General features: G+C 44.8%; 1 protein-coding gene across 2 annotated transcripts in view; it reads left to right on the forward strand.

Annotated features, from left to right (window-relative positions):
• Positions 1 to 937: 937 nt before the first annotated feature.
• The window catches only part of si:dkey-172j4.3 (diacylglycerol kinase delta), a 126137-nt gene continuing 105450 nt past the window's right edge, over positions 938 to 21624 (forward strand). For both annotated transcript variants that reach the window (XM_041882615.1, XM_041882616.1), the window contains exons 1-2: positions 938 to 1061; positions 3351 to 3667. In XM_041882615.1, coding sequence (XP_041738549.1) covers positions 3479 to 3667 — 189 coding nt within the window. In that variant the 5' untranslated portion in view covers positions 938 to 1061; positions 3351 to 3478. The remainder of the gene's footprint in view (positions 1062 to 3350; positions 3668 to 21624) is intronic.

Consider the following 21624-nt stretch of genomic DNA (forward strand, 5'->3'; position numbering starts at 1 on the left):
AAAATTCGACATACCAATTAGGATCTGGCTAAAAATACTAGAATCAGTTATAGAACCTAACACCAAATTGAGACTCTGCATGCAGAATTCTGCAATAATATCCTCTGTGTACAACGTAAAACACCAAAAAATGCATGCAGAGCAGAATTAGGCCGATCCCCGCTGATTCTCATAATCCAGAAAATAACTGTTTAATTCTACAACCACCTAAAAGATAATTACTTGACACATTGGAAAGAATTAACAAAAAAAACGGAGCAAACTAGAATGCTATTTGGTCCTAAACAAAGAGTACAGTACAATACATATGTTAATACAATACATATTTATGTTTATTTATTTTCCCTTTTGCACATCTTTACAACACTGTATGTAGCCATAATATGACGTTTGAAATGTCTCTATTCCTTTGGAACTTTTGTGAGTGTAATGTTTACTGTCAATTTTTTATTGTGTATTTCAATTTTGTTTATTATCTATTTCACTTGCTTTGGCAATGTAAACATGTGTTTTCCATGCCAATAAAGCCCTTTGAATTGAACTGAGAGAGAGAGAGAGAGAGAGAGAGAGAGAGAGAGAGAGAGAGAGAGAGAGAGAGAGAGAGAGAGAGAGAGAGAGAGAGAGAGAACAACAACAACAACAACACTGCGTGAGCCATGGCTAACTATCTTCCATGCATATTTGATTACCGCCGGTAAACTGATTACAATTATCCGGTGCCAGGGGTGTTTTCATTGTAAATGTTTCACTCCCCCGTTTAACCTCGAAGAAATAGCTTGCAGTTTTGATTTAATCTCTCTCTGTCTCTCTGCATTCTCGTGAAGGCTCTTTTAAGTAGCCTTCAAATCACACTCCTTCATCTCTGCTCTTCTCTCTCTCCCACTCTCCTCCTCCCCTCCCACCCAACTGATTCAAATCGCCCCTGATGCTATGCGTATAGTGTGTGTCCGTGTGAGAGCGGAGCAGAGATTTGACTGTGCCCAGTCGTGTGAGAGGATTCAAGCCGAGAGACAGGCACCCAGGCCGGGCAAAAGCAGCGTGGGACGCCGCTGTAGACCACGGTAACAGAGATACATATTTAATCGGCCCCGGTAGAATACAGATGCATGGCACCACAGCTTGCTACGGTGTTCGTTCCTAATCGTTACCGAGATGCTTGAACGAGGCTGGCTTTGGCTACCGGATTTTGACGATGGGGTTTTTAGAATCGAAACGGTTTTTACTGAGCGTCGCCGATGAACGGAATAAATTAATGAATGCGTTGATAGATGAACGGATTAATTAATATAATTGAAATCCGTGTTTTGTGCCACGTCTGTCGGTCTCCGTCGTTATTAACGAACCCATTCTCAATGGAATAAATGATCAAACGTTGTCGCTCGTGAGCCGCCAGCTGTAGAAGGTAGAAGCGCGGGCGACGAGCAACTGCCTGTTGTTCCAAATATAAAATAACTGAAGGTTACAGAATAATCCGTTTATTTTTAACGTTTTCGTCTCAAAAGAAATAGCCTTATAAACGCATAACGCTACTGTATCGTCATATGATTTAAAATCATACTGCCCTTTGGCTACTGTAGACTAGATGGGGAGGTCGGTCGTTGTGGAGTAGGAACACGTCGGTTAAATTCAGAGAGCTGAAACCAAGGAAACAGGACACACACTTGAGACACATGATGACAGTCAGGTGTTCTATTAGCGACCACTCGACTGCAGGTGACCATTGAGAAATTGAAAAAATGATGTTATTGCGATACATCTTATAACAATTATATGCCAAAATGTATTGAAAGCAAAACATGTAAATGTTCATGCGCTGTGTGTGTTATATTAGCCTACTGGAATGTGTATGCATGATTTGTATGACAATCCTGTGTGTGTGTGTGTGTGTGTTGGGTAGGTTACTTTCTTAATGTAGTCTAATTCTTTATAGTGACTAGTTACCTGTCCAAAATTGTAATCAGTAACGTAACTTTTGGATTACCCAAACTCAGTAACATAATCTGATTACTTTCAGTTACTTTTAGATTCATTTCCCTTTAAGTAGCATTAGATGAAGACACAAATTAATATTACCAATTGAAGACATCTGTTGCAGGATAAATCGATGTCAGAGTTTACATAGCTGGTGGCCATAAATGGATATTGCATTTTACTTTATGGGTTGGTTGTGTAGGCTTCTTCTAACCCATTGCTTTCTGATATAGATAATAATACAATTAGGCTATAGCCTATCTTTACATAAAAAACCAAAGTCTGTCAGATTTCCAGTCATTCCAATTAGCCTAATTGAATACCCCTTGAGCTTCAAGAGTAGGACTTGGAAATATGGAAGTATAGATTAGGCAAATTGTATTACCTGAGCATAACCTAAAACCTAAGGACTTATTAGCCTACTCTGTTGTTTATCTTCTTGTCATTGGAGGACTGATTGTGCTCATTGCTTCAAGTTGAATAATAAATGCTGCTCTCATGGAATGGCATGCTTTGAGCACTACCGAAAACTGCTATTTGCATGTGAAAAATGTATGCCATATGCTGCATTTCCTAAAGGCCTAATGTAACTGATTACAGTTATAGTTTTTTGTAATCATGTTATATTTTACTAATGTCTTTTCATCACTGTTGAAGCATGAAGGCTTATTGTCATGTCATAATTTAGTTAATGCTATATTAGGCCAATCCTTTGTAATAACCATCATCTTCATTATCATCAATGGCAGATGTTCAGAAAAAGCTATTATACAATGAGTAGGCATATGTCTTATTATTTCCCTATGTAGAGAAATAGGCCTACATTTCATGTTGTGGGCAGCCAAATGTTGCTCTACGTTTTTAATATTTTTACTCAACAACTGGCTAAACAGTTTAACAGCACCCAGGTTAACCATTCTAACAGTTTGCATAAAGCCAACATGATTGTGTTAGTATTCACACATTGACAATGACAGTTAAGCAGAGGAACCAGTAAAGAAAAAAAAAAGAACTCAGTCACTTCCACCCTAGCAACACCCTAAAGACAGTGCATTTTGTCAACTGTGTTAACAGTAACACCACCCAAGTTAAGCCATTTTAACAGTTTGCATGAATTAAAATAATGTTTTCACACAATGATACAGTCCATATGCCTTACACCAGCAAAACACCAACCCAAAGAGTGAGAGTGGCAAAATGGTTTGCTCTAGCTGACATACAGGGACATTTCAAACTGTCTAGTTCAAATCAACATATGGGGACATTCCAAACTCTCTTGCTCTGACATACAAGGACATTTCAAACAGCTGCCTAACTGCTAACTAACTGCCAAATGGCACTTTTTTAAATAATAAAATATGAATCATTCATCTTTTCAGTGGATCGAGGAACCTGTAGCCTTAGATCAACGGACGAAGTGTGAAGATAGAAGTCTGGTCACAGACATCACGTCGCTTCTTTTCCTCTCCTCCTTTTCCCAAGTCCGTTCCTTCTAACAGTCATCATCATGGCTTCCAAACTAAACCCGAATGTCTTGTACGTCCAAGAACCGCGGGAGTCGATGTCCTCACAGGAATCTGACCGCCTAGCGCAGCCCGAACCCGGGGAAGAGAGCTCGGATAGCGACGGCGAGCCGGACGAGACAGAGCAGAAGCTGATCCGGAAAGTGTCCACGTCAGGACAGCTACGTGCCAAGGTAGGAGTGACACAGGCACACATGCATGCTCACACACACACAGTGGTGAGATGTTTTGTGTTTTTCTTCATAGCACTCTATAGCATTATAGGCCTATTTTTCTTGTCATCCTGAGAGGTGAACTGTGGAATTGATCCTGGTTAGGATTGTAGGCCTAGGCTTAATGATCTGAAAACACACACACACACACACTCACATCGTTGGCTACTGATTAGTAACTGATTAATAACAGGGTATTATTGATGAAGACATAAAGCTTGTTTGAATTTGGTCAATACATTTATAGTGATTGCCGGGTTGAATTGTTACAGTTATTGATCGACAGTCATAGATCATTGTGGATCAATATGAAGCCATAGCTGTCACCTATATGGTGTTGTTGTCATAGTGATCTCATGGCTGTGTTTGTTGAGACAGCTGGTTCAATCAAATGATACCCTATTGGCCTATGCCCTTTCCCATAGAGTGCACTTTTCCCCATAGTCCACTACCTACAGTGGGGAGAACAAGTATTTGATACACTGCCGATTTTGCAGGTTTTCCTACTTACAAAGCATGTAGAGGTCTGTAATTTTTATCATAGGTACACTTCAACTGTGAGAGACGGAATCTAAAACAAAAATCCAGAAAATCACATTGTATGATTTTTAAGTAATTAATTTGCATTTTATTGCATGACATAATTATTTGATCACCTACCAACCAGTAAGAATTCCGGCTCTCACAGACCTGTTAGTTTTTTCTTTAAGAAGCCCTCCTGTTCTCCACTCATTACCTGTATTAACTGCACCTGTTTGAACTCATTACCTGTATAAAAGACACCTGTCCACACACTCAATCAAACAGACTCCAACCTCTCCACAATGGCCAAGACCAGAGAGCTGTGTAAGGACATCAGGGATAAAATTGTAGACCTGCACAAGGCTGCGATGGGCTACAGGACAATAGGCAAGCAGCTTGGTGAGAAGGCAACAACTGTTGGCGCAATTATTAGAAAATGGAAGAAGTTCAAGATGACGGTCAATCACCCTCGGTCTGGGGCTCCATGCAAGATCTCACCTCGTGGGGCATCAATGATCATGAGGAAGGTGAGGGATCAGCCCAGAGCTACACGGCAGGACCTGGTCAATGACCTGAAGAGAGCTGGGACCACAGTCTCAAAGAAAACCATTAGTAACACACTACGCCGTCATGGATTAAAATCCTGCAGCGCACGCAAGGTCCCCCTGCTCAAGCCAGCGCATGTCCAGGCCCGTCTGAAGTTTGCCAATGACCATCTGGATGATCCAGAGGAGGAATGGGAGAAGGTCATGTGGTCTGATGAGACAAAAATATAGCTTTTGGTCTAAACTCCACTCGCCGTGTTTGGAGGAAGAAGAAGGATGAGTACAACCCCAAGAACACCATCCCAACCGTGAAGCATGGAGGTGGAAACATCATTCCTTGGGGATGCTTTTCTGCAAAGGGGACAGGACGACTGCACCGTATTGAGGGGAGGATGGATGGGGCCATGTATCGCGAGATCTTGGCCAACAACCTCCTTCCCTCAGTAAGAGCATTGAAGATGGGTCGTGGCTGGGTCTTCCAGCATGACAACGACCCGAAACACACAGCCAGGGCAACTAAGGAGTGGCTCCGTAAGAAGCATCTCAAGGTCCTGGAGTGGCCTAGCCAGTCTACAGACCTGAACCCAATAGAAAATCTTTGGAGGGAGCTGAAAGTCCGTATTGCCCAGCGACAGCCCCGAAACCTGAAGGATCTGGAGAAGGTCTGTATGGAGGAGTAGGCCAAAATCCCTGCTGCAGTGTGTGCAAACCTGGTCAAGACCTACAGGAAACGTATGATCTCTGTAATTGCAAACAAAGGTTTCTGTACGAAATATTAAGTTCTGCTTTTGTGATGTATCAAATACTTATGTCATGCAATAAAATGCAAATTAATTACTTAAAAATCATACAATGTGATTTTCTGGATTTTTGTTTTAGATTCCGTCTCTCACAGTTGAAGTGTACCTATGATAAGAATTACAGACCTCTACATGCTTTGTAAGTAGGAAAACCTGCAAAATCGGCAGTGTATCAAATACTTGTTCTCCCCACTCTATATGGGGAAGGTAGCCTGGCGGGTAGGAGCCAGTCAACCGAAAGATTTCTGGATCGAATCCCCGAGCTGACAAGGCAAAAATCTGCCGTTCTGCCCCTGAGCAAGGCAGTTAACCCACTGTTCCCCAGGCGCTGTTGACATGGATGTTGATTAAGGCAGCCACCCGCACCTCTCTGATTCAGAGGGGTTGGGTTAAATACGGAAGACACATTTCAGTTGAATGCATTCAATTGTACTACTGACTAGGTATCCCCCTTTCCCACCTTCCACCAGAGCTATGCAAATAGCTTAGTTGGTAGAGCATGGTGCTTGCAAACGCCAGGATAGTGGGGTTGATGCCCGAGACCACCCGTATGTAAAAACATTATGCATGCATGACTGTAAGTCGCTTTTGATAAAAGCGTCCGCTGAATGGCATATATATTAATATTTTAACCTCTACGGGATCGGTGTCCCGTATACAGGACGGTTGAGCTAACATGCGCTAATGTGATTAGCATGACTGTTGTAAGTAACAGCAAACTTTCCAGGACATAGACTTGTCTTATATGGGCAGAAAGCTTACATTCTTGTTAATCTAACTGCACTGTCCAATTTACAGTAGATATTACAGTGAAAAAATACCATGCTATTGTTTGAGGAGAGTGCACAACAACAACAAAATGTATCACGCCAACTGGTTTGATACATTCACCTCTGAAAGTATATAATGTACTAGCATTCAGTAATCGTGCTCTGATTTGTCATCCTAAGGGTCCCAGAGATAAAATGTAGCATAGTTTTGTTTGATAAAATCCATTTTTATATTGAAATGTAGGAACTGGGTTCTACAGTTTGAACCCCTGCTGTCTCTGGCTCCACACCCATCCCGCCCGGCCATCTAGATGTGTGAAAGTTAGTGTATAAGCTAATGATCCATCATGTATGACATTCCTGGGAGTGTATAAACTTACATTTTGTATTACCATATCATTTTTGTATGTTCTCTATAGTTATGTACTTGAAAATGTATCAATTGACCAATTTGGCACATTTGGGCAGACTTGATACAAAATAATCCAGTATTGCAACGCTTCACTGGATCTATCTGAAACTTTGCATACACACTACTGTCATCTAGTGGCCAAAATCTAAATTGCGCCTAAACTGCAATATTATATTGTGGCCTTTCAAATAAAATTAAATGGTATTTGTCACATACACGTGTTTAGCAGATGTTATTGTGGGTGTAGCGAAATGCTTGTGCTTCTAGCTCTGACAGTGCAGTAATATCTAACAAGTAATATCTAACAATTTCACAACATTTACCCAATACACACAAATCTAGCAAGGAATGGAATTTAAGAATATATACATATATGGACAAGCAATGACAGAGCAGCATGGACTAAGATACAGAATAATATTATAGAATAGAATACAGTATATACATATGAGATGAGTATTACAAGATATGTGAACATTCTTTCTCTTGCATTTCAAAGATGATGGAACAAAAAAATAAAAAGAAAGCGCATGTTTTTTTGTTTGTATTATCTTTTACCAGATCTAATGTGTTATACTCTCCTACATTAATTTCACATTTCCACAAACTTCAAAGTGTTTCCTTTCAAATGGTATCAAGAATATGCACATCCTTGCTTCAGGTCCTGAGCTACAGGCAGTTAGATTTGGGTATGTCATTTTAGAGGAAAATTGAAAAAAAGGGTCAGATCCTTAAGAGGTTAATCTAATACAGGCTGAATGATTAACTGAATGAACAACAAAGACAGAATGCAATATGGAATTGTATTAAATAGTTTGGGGGATGGCCCCATCTCCGAAGAATGCTGATGACAGGTAGCTGATGACAGGTTGTCTTTTGCTGGGCAGCTGGCATCGAACCATTGTTACCTCCCAACTCATGCTGCACAGAAGTTAACACACTTGAATAATGCAACACGGCATGTAGAAATGTTGAAAATGTTTATTACTATTTGCAAAACATACAGGCTAGAACACTTTTACACAATGCTAGACGATAGTGGTAGCTTCCAGCTTTAATTTGTAGGCTAACTTTCCTTGCTAGCTTACAGCTGAATTCACTACCCTAGTACTTTGTTTGGTTGCAAACCATAACGCAAAATATGCTGATTTCAAAGCTGATTGTTACCAAAAACGTTATTAATTCACTTTGTCTCCTTCGCCGCCAAAAACGAATGAACTTCTTTGTCTCCCTCGCCTTCCGTCTGGTTTCCACTAGATTCAATAGCCACAAAGTCACATTCCACAGTAACGTTCTGCCTCGCAAATTACGTCATTCGTTTTTTATGGAGACAGCGCACACTTTAAAAAAATAGATATACCTTCTTCTATGCAAATGTTGTTGATCAGTACAATAAAATAATATGTTCTCCTAGCAGTTGCCATTAAAATAATTATTAAATGGAAGAGATTGTTTTGTCATCTGTAGCCCCATGAAATCAGCTAAAACAAGCTCAATAATGCAATGCATGCACACACTCCTATTGAATAATATGCATTCACCTGTATTGTGAATTGACCTAGGATACATCTTGATTTACCAAGGGTATCAATAGAGATTTACCATTCAAATAAATTATTATCATTATGTTGTTTTGTAGTTAGATTGGTAAAAACAAAGTCAGATTGATTGTATGATTGTACACTGCTCAAAAAAATAAAGGGAACACTAAAATAACACATCCTAGATCTGAATGAATGAAATAATCTTATTAAATACTTTTTTCTTTACATAGTTGAATGTGCTGACAACAAAATCACACAAAAATTATCAATGGAAATCAAATGTATCAACCCATGGAGGTCTGGATTTGGAGTCACCCTCAAAATTAAAGTGGAAAACCACACTACAGGCTGATCCAACTTTGATGTAATGTCCTTAAAACAAGTCAAAATTAGGCTCAGTAGTGTGTGTGGCCTCCACGTGCCTGTATGACCTCCCTACAACGCCTGGGCATGCTCCTGATGAGGTGGCGGATGGTCTCCTGAGGGATCTCCTCCCAGACCTGGACTAAAGCATCCGCCAACTCCTGGACAGTCTGTGGTGCAACGTGGCGTTGGTGGATGGAGCGAGACATGATGTCCCAGATGTGCTCAATTGGATTCAGGTCTGTGGAACGGGCGGGGCCAATCCATAGCATCAATGCCTTCCTCTTGCAGGAACTGCTGACACACTCCAGCCACATGAGGTCTAGCATTGTCTTACATTAGGAGGAACCCAGGGCCAACCGCACCAGCATATGTTCTCACAAGGGGTCTGAGGATCTCATCTCGGTACCTAATGGCAGTCAGGCTACCTCTGGCGAGCACATGGAGGGCTGTGCGGCCCCCCAAAGAAATGCCACCCCACACCATGACTGACCCACCGCCAAACCGGTCATGCTGGAGGTAGTTGCAGGCAGCAGAACGTTCTCGACGGCGTCTCCAGACTCTGTCACGTCTGTCACATGTGCTCAGTGTGAACCTGCTTTCATCTGTGAAGAGCACAGGGCGCCAGTGGCGAATTTGCCAATCTTGGTGTTCTCTGGCAAATGCCAAACGTCCTGCACGGTGTTGGGCTGTAAGCACAACCCCCACCTGTGGACGTCGGGCCCTCATACCACCCTCATGGAGTCTGTTTCTGACCGTTTGAGCAGACACATGCACATTTGTGGCCTGCTGGAGGTCATTTTGCAGGGCTCTGGCAGTGCTCCTCCTGCTCCTCCTTGCACAAAGGCGGAGGTAGCAGTCCTGCTGCTGGGTTGTTGCCCTCCTACGGCCTCCTCCACATCTCCTGATGTACTGGCCTGTATCCTGGTAGCGCCTCCATGCTCTGGACACTACGCTGACAGACACAGCAAACCTTCTTGCCACAGCTCGCATTGATGTGCCATCCTGGATGAGCTGCACTACCTGAGCCACTTGTGTGGGTTGTAGACTCCGTCTCATGCTACCACTAGAGTGAAAGCACCGCCAGCATTCAAAAGTGACCAAAACATCAGCCAGGAAGCATAGGAACTGAGAAGTGGTCTGTGGTCACCACCTGCAGAACCAGTCCTTTATTGGGGGTGTCTTGCTAATTGCCTATAATTTCCACCTGTTGTCTATTCCATTTGCACAACAGCATGTGGAATTTATTGTCAATCAGTGTTGCTTCCTAAGTGGACAGTTTGATTTCACAGAAGTGTGATTGACTTGGAGTTACATTGTGTTGTTTAAGTGTTCCCTTTATTTTTTTGAGCAGTGTATAATTGATTAATTAATGCATACATGGCTGTCTCTAAAAGATGTACATAAACATTTCAAATGTAATTATATTGAACTCATAAGATGCACCGTCTATTGAACAGAGCAGTAGCTGAGTTTATCTGCCTGGATCAAGTGCCATTGTGTGACTTTGGCTAATACGCCTTATTTTTTGTTTGTTGTGGTATCTTTTTGTTATCGTTTTGGTATCAAGTATCGTGATGGTATCGAGTATCGTGATACTAAACCTGGTATTGATATCGAAATCAAAATTCTGGTATCGTGACAACACTAGGTTGTATTGATGATTGTTTAGATAATCGTTATGTTGTACGATAATAGCACAGGAGCTACAGTAGGTAATATCAAAGCCTAGATTGGATTGCTAGTTGTCAATCAAATAGGCCATGCAGTGTGGAACCATGCCTAAAATAATTAGTGTGTGTGTGTGTGAGATTTTTAGATTGTGTTTCCTGAGGTCACATGACTCAGATTAACCCAGTCATAGACCTGAGGATTTGGCCTCTTATATAGGCTGATTGGATTAGAACTGTGTGTGTGTGTGTGTGTGTGTGTGTATGTGTGTGTGTGTGTGTGTATGTGTGTGCGTGCATGTGTGTGTGTCTGTGAAAATTAGCACTGATTTGTTTCAACAAAACAGATACAGTATGCTAATTTATGGCAAACACAAACAATCTCCCTCTCTCTCGCTACTCTCTTTTTGTCTCTCTCTTCCTCTCTCTCCCGCTCTCTCTCCCCCAACTCCTTCCCTCCCCCCTCTTTCCTCCACCCCCTTCTCTCTCTCTCTCTCTCTCGCTCTCTCTCTCTTTCTCTCTCTCTCTCTTGCTCTCTCTCTCTCTCTCTTCCCTTCTCTCTCTCTCTCTCTCTCTCTCTCTCTCTCTCTCTCTCTCTCTCTCTCTCTCTCTCTCTCTCTCTCTCTCTCTCTCTCTCTCTCTCTCTCTCTCTCTCTCTCTCCTCTTTCCTCCACCCCCTCAGTAGTCCCCAGTGTATTTGCATCATGCTCATTAGCTCAGAGCTAAGTGTTATTAGCTTTGATATGTCACCCAGACATGATTCAATTAAACCATTAACAAACACACACACACACACTCACCATTAACACTACAACTACGACAGTCAGCCCCAAAATGGTTAGACTGTTGAGGGTTTCCCCAAGTCGACCAGGTGCTTAGGCCTCAAGGGATTGTTGGTTTCCAGGGTTACCAGAAGCGTGTCTACTGTAAGTAGGTAGGGGAAACAGTAGGAACCAGTAGGCCTACCTATGGCTTAGGTTTAGGTTTATTAGAACATCTTAGTACATATGCAGAAACAAAAAAAAAAGGTCAAATGATAACATTAGCTTATATGTATGGACAGTGCATCGTCAATAATTCACATAAACGTATTGGCTTCCAAGCTTAGTGTGATAGTACTGGAAAATATACATTACATTTACGTCATTTAGCAGACGCTCTTATCCAGAGCGACTTACAGTTAGTGCATACATTATTCTATTTTTTTTATTTTATTTTTTTCATACTGGCCCCCCATGGGAATCGAACCCACAACCTTGGCGTTGCAAACGCCATGCTCTACCAACTGAGCTACCTCCCTGCTGGCCATTCCCTCCCCTACCCTGGATGAATTGTGCGCCGCCCCATTGGTCTCCCGGTTGCGGCCGGCTACAGCAGAGCCTGGATTCGAACCAGGATCTCTAGTGGCACAGCTAGCACTGCGATGCAGTGCCTTAGACCACTGCGCCACTCGGGAGGTACAATACTGTAAGTCAAATGTATTGGGAAACTCAAATGTGAGGTGTGGAATAGGGGAAACACTGGGGGGGAGGGGAAACAATAGGGGGGGGGAGGGGGTTCAGTAAACCTATGACAGTGAGGGGGGAGGGGGGATGGGGGCAGAGTGCAGAGGACTGTTGCCTACAGGTAACAGGTGTGTGTGTGTGTGTGTATGTATACTAACAGGTGTCCTGTCTTCCAAGGGGTTTTGTTGTAATCTGTTCCGAGTAGGGCTGTGATAGTCATGGAATTTTGTTTGATGGTTGTTGGCCAGCCAAATGACAGCGGTCATCGTAATAACCGTTCGAATAGCCCCAAAAATCTATTCAAAAAGAATATACAGTACCAGTCAAAGGTTTGGACACACCTACTCATTCAAGGATATTTTCTTTATTTTTACTATTTTCTACGTTGTATAATAATGGTGAAGAGATCAAAACTATGAAATAACACATGGAATCATGTAGTAACCAAAAAAGTGTTAAACAAATCAAAATGTATTTTATATTTGAGATTCTTCACAGTAGCCACCCTTTGCCTTGATGACAGCTTTGCACACTCTTGGCATTCTCTCAACCACATTTTGCACATTTTCTCCTCTCCTCTGCTCCTCTGCTGCCATAGGAATAGAATGAATAGAACGGGCGTCATCATTCAAGTCAATGATGGGATAATGGGTGGACTGGCGGCCATTGCGAGTGTACCCATAGGAGCAAAGCAGGAAATAAAAGTACGAAGTAAAAGCAGGAAGAGTACCCATCAATGTGCTGTGATTGTTTTATTTAACTCAACTGACATTACAGAGCCACATCAGTTAAAGCTAGACTCAGCAATAGGATGTAGTTGCAGAAAGTAAACAGCATAGTGGATCAATTTCCGCAACAACTAAGAGTGTTAAAGTGCGAAGCTCAAATTCTCTGCTGTTTTGGTGCCCTGGCTACCACGCTGTAACAGCATGAAGCGAACCCATGCATGTAACTCCAGTTTAATCCAAGATGGCGTAGCAGTGTGGTCGTGAATTGTGTTGTGTCCTCGTGTAAATAGCCTTTTTTTTTTTTTTTTCTCTCTATCTCACTTCCCATCCTTTAACCAAATATACTTTCCTGCAACCCGCCTCACCCAATGTGGAACGGATTCTATTATTTCTTTATTTTTATCAAGAACCTACGGCTGAAACTAGCCAGCTAGCCAGCTAACTAGCTACTCGCTATTAGCCACCGTTAGCGGTCTTGTCACGATCGTTATAAACAGCGGACCAAGGCGCAGCGTGATATGCATACATTATTTTATTAGTACTTAATACACGATACAAAAACAACAAAACAAACAATACTTGAAGTCCTGGGTTGAACACAAACCTTCCGGAACAAGATCCCACCATAAACAGTGCCAAACAGGCTGCCTAAGTATGGTCCCCAATGAGAGACAACAAGCAACAGCTGCCTCTGATTGGGAACCACCCTGGCCAACATAGAAATACATGAACTAGAACAAAACATAGAAAATAACACATAGAAAATCCACACCCTGGCTCAACATATAAGAGTCCCCAGAGACAGGGCGTGACAGTACCCCCCCCCCAAAGGCGCGGACTGCGACCGCGCCAACCAAACACAAGAGGGTAGGGGCCGGGTGGGCATTCCACCTCCGGCTCCGGGCGTGACCACCACTCTCTCTCTACCCCCCCGTAGCGCCCCTGGTCTGGTCTGGCCCCGCTGGCCGGAGCTGGACTGGACATCGGTGGAGCGGATTGCTCTGGCTCCGGTGTGGAGCAGCTGACCGGTGCCGGACCAGGCACCGGTGGAACAGGCACGGACCGTGCCGGACTGATGACGCGCACCACTGGCTTGGTGCGGGGAGCAGGTACAGGCCGGACCGGGCTGGCGACGCGCACCACTGGCTTGGTGCGGGGAGCAGGAACCGGCCGGACCGCGCTGGCGACGCGCACCACTGGCTTGGTGCGGGGAGCAGGAACAGGCCGGACCGGGCTGGCGACGCGCACCACTGGCTTGGTGCGGGGAGCAGGTACAGGCCGGACCGGGCTGGCGACGCGCGCACCACTGGCTTGGTGCGGGAGCAGGAACAGGCCGGACCGGGCTGGCGACGCGCACCACTGGCTTGGTGCGGGGAGCAGGAACAGGCCGGACCGGGCTGGCGACGCCGCACCACTGGCTTGGTGCGGGGAGCAGGTACAGGCCGGACCGGGCTGGCGACGCGCACCACTGGCTTGGTGCGGGGAGCAGGTACAGGCCGGACCGGGCTGGCGACGCGCACCACTGGCTTGGTGCGGGGAGCAGGAACAGGCCGGACCGGGCTGGCGACGCGCACCACTGGCTTGGTGCGGGGAGCAGGAACAGGCCGGGCTGGACTGGGAACACGCACCATTGGGTTGGTGCGGGGAGCCGGAACGGGCCGGGCCGGACTGTGGATACGCACCACTAGCCTGGTGCGGGGAGCAAGAACGGGCCGGGCCGGATTGGGAACACGCACCACTGGCTTAGTGCGAGGAGCAGGAACGGGCCGGACCGAACTGGGAACACACACCACTGGCCTTGTGCGGGAATCAGGAACGGGCCGGACCGGACTGGTGACACACACCACTTGCTCGGTGCGAGGAGCGGGACTGGGTTTCCTCATAAACCTCCGCTCCCTCTGCTGCCTACTCAGTTCCTCTCGCCGTGCCTCCACACTCTCCATCTCCCTCGTGACCAGTGACCCCCGTAACCTGGCGGCCTCCTCTGCTAACCTGCCGAACCGCTCTATCGCGGCCTCCCGCTGCCTCGCCGTCCACGGTGTGAGCCCCCCCCTAAAAAATGTTTGGGCTTGTCTCTCCCCCGTGCTCATGGCCTCCATCCCTCTTGCCAGACTCTCACTCATCTCCTCCCAGGTCCATCCTCTCTCCTCGTCACGCTGCTTGATCCAGTCATGGTGGGATCTTCTGTCACGATCGTTATAAACAGCGGACCAAGGCGCAGCGTGATATGCGTACATTATTTTATTAGTACTTAATACACGATCAAAACAAAACAACAAACGATACGTGAAGTCCTGGGTTGAACACAAACCTTCCGGAACAAGATCCCACCATAAACAGTGCCAAACAGGCTGCCTAAGTATTGTCCCCAATCAGAGACAACAAGCAACAGCTGCCTCTGATTGGGAACCACCCTGGCCAACATAGAAATACATGAACTAGAACAAAACATAGAAAATAACACAAAGAAAATCCACACCCTGTGGAAAACCCACACAGGTCTTCACCACTGTCCGTGGCCTGCACTACCTACCAGCCAGCTCTAGCCTGGACAATTATCGGTCTGCACAGCACGCTATCGACCCAGAGCATATCGGATTTTCTGCCGGAATCACTGAATCACTGGAACTGTTCCTTTACACGGTACCCTATCCTGTTTATCTGTTTAGCCACAGCCCAAACTTTCGTCGCCATTACCAGTTGTTGTCTTAGCCCTCTCGAAAACACCTGTGATTGCGTTATGCCTCTCTCCCATGTCAATATGCCTAGCCTATTGCTGTTTGGGCTAGTTCTTATTGTACTATTTCACTGTAGAACCTCCAGTCCCGCTCAACCAGCCTCAGAGAGCTCCTTTGTCCCACCCCCCATACATGCGGAGACCGGCTCAATCGGTACCTCCAGTGATGCTACCTCTTTCATCGTTACCCAATGCTCAGGTGTACCTCCACTGTACTCATATCCTTCCATGTTCTTGTCTGTACATAATGCCATGAATCTATTCTACAACGCCCGGAAATCTGCCCCTTTTATTCTCTGTACCCAACGCACTAGAAGACCAGTTCTTAAAGCCTTTAGCCATATCCTTATTATATTCCACCTCTGTTCCTCTGGTGATGTAGAGGTTAACCCAGGCCCTGTAGCTCCCAGTATCACTCATACTCCCCAGGCGCTATAATTTGTTGACTTCTGTAACCGTAAAAGCCTTGGATTCTTGCATGTCAACATCAGAAGCCTCCTCCCCAAGTTTGAGTTATTCACTGCGTTAGCACACTCTGCCAAACCTGATGTTCTAGCAGTGTCTGAATCCTACAATCTAAACTAGATGCCCTCAGGTACAACCCTAAATCCGTAAACATGGGCACCCTCATAGATATAATCCTGACTAATTTACCCTCTAAATACACCTCCGCTGTCTTCAACCAGGATCTCAGCGATCACTGCCTCATTGCCTGCGTCCGTAATGGGTCCGCGGTTAAACGACCACCCCTCATCACTGTCAAACGCTCCCTAAAACACTTCAGCGAGCAGGCCTTTCTAATTGACCTGGCCCGGGTATCCTGGCTGGATATTGACCTCATTCCGTCAGTAGAGGATGCCAGCATGTTCTTCAAAAGTGCTTTCCTCTCCATCTTAAATAAGCATGCCCCATTCAAAAAATTCAGAGCTAAGAACAGATATAGCCCCTGGTTCACCCCAGACTTGACTGCCCTTGACCGGCACAAAAACGTCCTGTGGCGTACTGCATTAGCGTCGAACGGTCCCTGCGATATGTAACTTTTCAGTGAAGTCAGGAACCAATATACACAATCAGTTAGGAAAGCAAAGGCTAGCTTTTTCAAACAGAAATGTGCATCCTGTAGCACTAATTCCAAAAAGTTTTGGGACACTGTAAAGTCCATGGAGAATAAGAGCACCTCCTCCCTGCACTGAGGCTAGGAAACACTGTCACCACCGATAAATCTACGATAATCGAGAATTTCAATAAGCATTTTGCAACGGCTGGCCATGCTTTCCACCTGGCTACCCCTACCCCGGTCACCAGCTTTGCACCCTCCGCTGCAACTTGCCCATGCCCCCCCCCCCCCCCTGCTTCTCCTTCACTCAAATTCAGATAGCTGATGTCCTGAAAGAGCTGCAAAATCTGGACCCCTACAAATCAGCTGGGCTAGACAATCTGGACCCTTTCTTTCTAAAATTAGCCGTCTGTTCAACCTGTCTTTCGTATCGTCTGAGATCCCCAGAGATTGGAAAGCTGCCGCGGTCATCCCTCTCTTCAAAGGGGGTGACACTCTAGATCCAAACTGTTACAGACCTATATCTATCGTGCCCTGCCTTTCGAAAGTATTTGAAAGCCAAGTTAACAAAAAAATCACCAACCATTTCGAATCCCACCGTATCTTCTCCGCTATGCAATCTGGTTTCCGAGCTGGTCATGGGTGGACCTCAGCCACGCTCAAGGTCCTAAACGATATAATAACCGCGATCGATAAAAGACAGTACTGTGCAGCCGTCTTTATCGACCTGGCCAAGGCTTTTGACTCTGTCAATCACCGCATTCTTATTGGCAGACTAAATAGCCTTGGTTTCTCAAATGACTGCCTCGCCTGGTTCACCAACTACTTCTCAGATAGAGTTCAATGTGTCAAATCGGACGAACTGTTGTCTGGACCTCTGGCAGTCTCTATGGGGGTGCCACAGGGTTCAATTCTCGGGCCGACTCTATTCTCTGTGTATATCAATGATGTCGCTCTTGCTGCTGGTGACTCTCAGATCCACCTCTACGCAGACGACACCATTTTGTATACATCTGGCCCTTCATTGGACACTGTGTTAACAAACCTCCAAACGAGCTTCAATGCCATACAACACTCCATCCGTGGCCTCCAACTGCTCTTAAACGCTAGTAAAACTAAATGCATGCTCGTCAAACGAACGCTGCTTGCACCCGCCCGCCCGACTAGAATCACTACTCTCGGCGGGTCTGACTGAGAATATGTGGACAGCTACAAATACCTAGGTGTCTGGTTGGACCAAAATTTTCCTTCCAGGCTCACATCTCCAATCCAAAGTTAAATCTAGAATCGGCTTCCTATTTCGCAACAAAGCCTCCTTCACTCATGCTGCTAAACATGCCCTCGTAAAACTGACTATCCTACCGATCCTTGACTTCGGCGATGTCATTTACAAAATAGCTTCCAACACTCTACTCAGCAAATTGGATGTAGTCTATCACAGTGCCATCCGTTTTGTCACCAAAGCCCTATATACTACCCACCATTGTGACCTGTACGCTCTCTTTGGCTGGCCCTCACTACATATTCGTCGCCAAACCCACTGGCTCCAGGTCATCTATAAATCTCTCCTAGGCAAATCCCCGCCTTACCTTAGCTCATTGGTCACCATAGCAACACCCACCTGTAGTATGCGTTCCAGCAGGTATATCTCACTGGTCATCCCCAAAGCCAACACCTCCTTTGGCCGCCATTCCTTCCAGTTCTCTGCTGCAAATGACTGGAACGAACTGCAAAAATCTCTGAAGCTGGAGACACTTATATCCCTCACTATCTTTAAGCATCAGTTGTCAGAGCAGCTTACCGATCACTGCACCGGTACACAGCCCATCTGTAATTAGCCCACCCAACTACCTCATCCCCATATTGTTATTTACGTTGTTATTTATTTTGCTCATTTGCACCCCAGTATCTCTATTTCCACATCATCTTCTGCACATCTATCACTGTTACTATTCACAGTGTTAATACTAAATTGTAATTATTTTGCACTATGGCCTATTTATTGCCTTACCTCCATAACTTACTACATTTGCACACACTGTATATAGATTTCCTATTGTGTTATTGACTGTACGTTTTGTTTATTCCATATGTAACTCTGTGTTTGTTGTTTTTATCTCACTGCTTTGGTTTATCTTGGCCAGGTCGCAGTTGTAAATGAGAACTTGTTCTCAACTGGCTTACCTGGTTAAATAAAGGTGAAATAAAATAAATAAAAATAAATGTGCAGATACTGTTTGTGACTGTGTGAGAGCGAAGCCTTGCATCTTGCTCATCTTAATATCTGCGGTGCAGTTCGTGGCAACGTCATTTCGTTGAGTCTACCTTTAACATAATTTGAATTAACATTCTACATTAGCATGGAATGTAGAATGTTTGCTACAACACCTTGCTTGTTTAAGCAAGGAGCAACAAAGTTTCATCAAGCAGTTAAGAGTTCATGTTACCGCAGAAACTGACTCAACCGCACGAATGCCCAGCAGTCCCGTCTTCAGTAAGCTGTTCATTTTTAAACGGTTATGACGGTTATTTTATTTTCATGACGGTCTTAATCCATAACTGTCGGTTACGTAAGGGATAATCAAATGGAGGCTATGCGTTCTATGGAAAATTATGAACGACGTGGAAGGTGTGTTCCGCGACGCGCAAGTTTATTATCCCTTTCATACCATGGCTGTATGGTAACACATTTGCTGCTATAAATGTGTTCACAATCCATTGAAGTAGCTAGCAAGTTTACTAGATAGCGACAGTAGTTGCATTGGTAACCAAACAAACAGACTTGCTAGTTTAGCCAACTAAACCATCAGTCCTAGCTTGCTATTATGAAAATCGAATTCAACAATGCCAATAATTCAACTTTTGCTTTCAAATGCAGCTTAAACATAGAACATGTAAGAAGGAACCATAGCCATTGAATTCTACTGTGCAAATATACCGTGCTTTATAGGGAAATAATGCACGCTCTAGAATGCCCTTCAAGCCAATCAGAAAGGAGTATTCAATAATGCCATGGTATAAACAGTTATACGGTAATTGTGCCAGGACTAGTTCCTAGTCAATGCTCTTTATCTCTTTATCACTCTCTTCTTCTCTCTCTCTTTCTTCTTCTTCCTCTCTCTCTCTCTCTCTCTCTCTCTCTCTCTCTCTCTCTCTCTCTCTCTCTCTCTCTCTTTCTCTCTCTTTTTCTCTCTCTCTCTTCCCCCAGGTATATAAAGCCTCAGACTTTTTATTTACTGCTGTTTCTGCGTTTGTTTACCTTGCCCCCATTTGGTCTGACAAAAAAGAAGAGAACACACACACAGGCTGAGAAAAGGGCTAGAAAGACCTCTAGAAGAAGAGGTGAAAGAAGGGATGCACACATCCCTCTTCCTCTCTCTCTGTCTCTCTCTTAGGTCTGAATTATAGCTATAGCGTGACGTGAGTGTGTGTGATGATGCTGCGTGTAGGAAGATGGGGATTTGTGTGTGTCTGTGTGTGGTGCATGTACGCGTGCCTGGGCGTGTGGTGAGTGTGTGTGTCCGTGCATGTGTATGTGTGTGTGTGTAGCTCAGTGATAGAGTTATGGTATGTGATTTATAGCTCTGGCCTGATTCAGCTTTGTGGGTCAATTCCTGGAGAGATGAAAGAGAGATGGAGAGAGAAAGAGGAGAGAGGAGCAGTGACTGAGAAAACAGGGAGAGAGAGAGGGATGGACCAAATCTATCCAGATATCAAACGTAAATTCAGTTTTCTCCATCAACCGTCCCCATTAGATAGACAACATATTGATCATCGATAACATGTTCTGGTGTTTAATATGTTAAACTAATATAGACTATCTTATAAACTGTGAATGATTGATTATCAATGATAGACAGGGCTGGGCCAGTCATCAGAGAAGACATAAACACACGTCACCATCCCTGTCTGATCTTTGTTAACTGGAGCCTCCCAACCTTGTTTCTATTGATTGGCTGTCACGTCTATCTGGAGTTATCATCTGTCCAATGAGGACACTTGACATTATGGAATGTTGGGAAATGACAAGCCTCATATCAATGTATCAATAGTTCTCTCTCTCTCTCTCTCTCTCGCTCTCGCTCTCGCTCTCTCTCTCGTGCGCTCTCTCTCTCTCTTTTATTTCAATGTGCCTTATTGGCTTTTTATCTCTCCTCTCCTCATCTCCCTATCCCCTACTCCTCTTCTCTCTTCCTGACCTTTCATCTCCACCCTCTCTCTCCTCCTCTCATCTCCTCTCGCTCCTCCTCTTCTCTCCTCTCTCTCTTATTCTACTCCTCTGTGTAATTTTAAAACACCATTAGGGTAGCTTCATCCATCATTAGACTGACAGTCCATTAGAGAAATGACAGCCACTGGACCAGGGAGATAGAGAGAGACAGAAGAGAGGAGCTAGAGAGCGAGAATGAGAGAAGGAGAAGAGAGCGAGGGAGGGATTTACGAGAAGGCGAACAGAGATGACATGCAGTGGGACGGAACAGGGAAGAGAAGGAGGAGAGGAGAGAGAGAAGGATGGGGAAATCAAAGGGAGACAAAGAGAAGATGTGTGTGTGGATAATGACAGGAGAAAGAGAAAGCGATAAATACAGACATAAAGACAGAAACAGCAGAACACAGCACGCTGTTCCTCTCTTTCTCCTTTCCCTCTGTCTACCTCTTCTCCCCCCACTCCCTCCCTCCCTCCCTCCCTCCCTCACTCCCTCCCTCCTTCCCTCTGTCCCTCCCTCCTCTGTGTGATACTATACCAACCTGATGAGAGATCCATAGACTGTCTGCATATCAAATGGCACCCTATTCCCTACATAGTGTACTACTTTTGAACAGGGCCCATAGGGGATACCTTATTAGGAACACCTTCCTAATATTGAGTTGCACCCACGTTTGCCCTCAGAACAGCCTCAGTTCGTCGGGGCATGGACTGGATATCCTTTGGGTGGTGGACCATTCTTGATACACACGGGAAACTGTTGAGCGTGAAAAACCCGGCAGCGTTGCAGTTCCTGTCACACTCAAACCGGTGCGCCTGGCACCTACTACCATACCCCGTTCAAAGGCACTTCAATCTTTTGTCTTGCCCATTCACCGTCCTCTTTATCTACACTGAATGAAGTGGATTTAACAGGTGACATTAGTAAGGGATCATAGCATACACCTGGATTCACCTGATCAGTCTATGTCATGGGAAGAGCTCTTAAGGTTTTGTACATTCAGTGTAAAGGGAATAGGGTGCCATTTGGGATGCAACCAGACTCTCTAATAATCTGT

The sequence above is a fragment of the Coregonus clupeaformis genome, chromosome 8 (genome assembly GCF_020615455.1).
Source record: "Coregonus clupeaformis isolate EN_2021a chromosome 8, ASM2061545v1, whole genome shotgun sequence".
NCBI classification, from domain to species: Eukaryota; Metazoa; Chordata; class Actinopteri; order Salmoniformes; family Salmonidae; genus Coregonus; species Coregonus clupeaformis.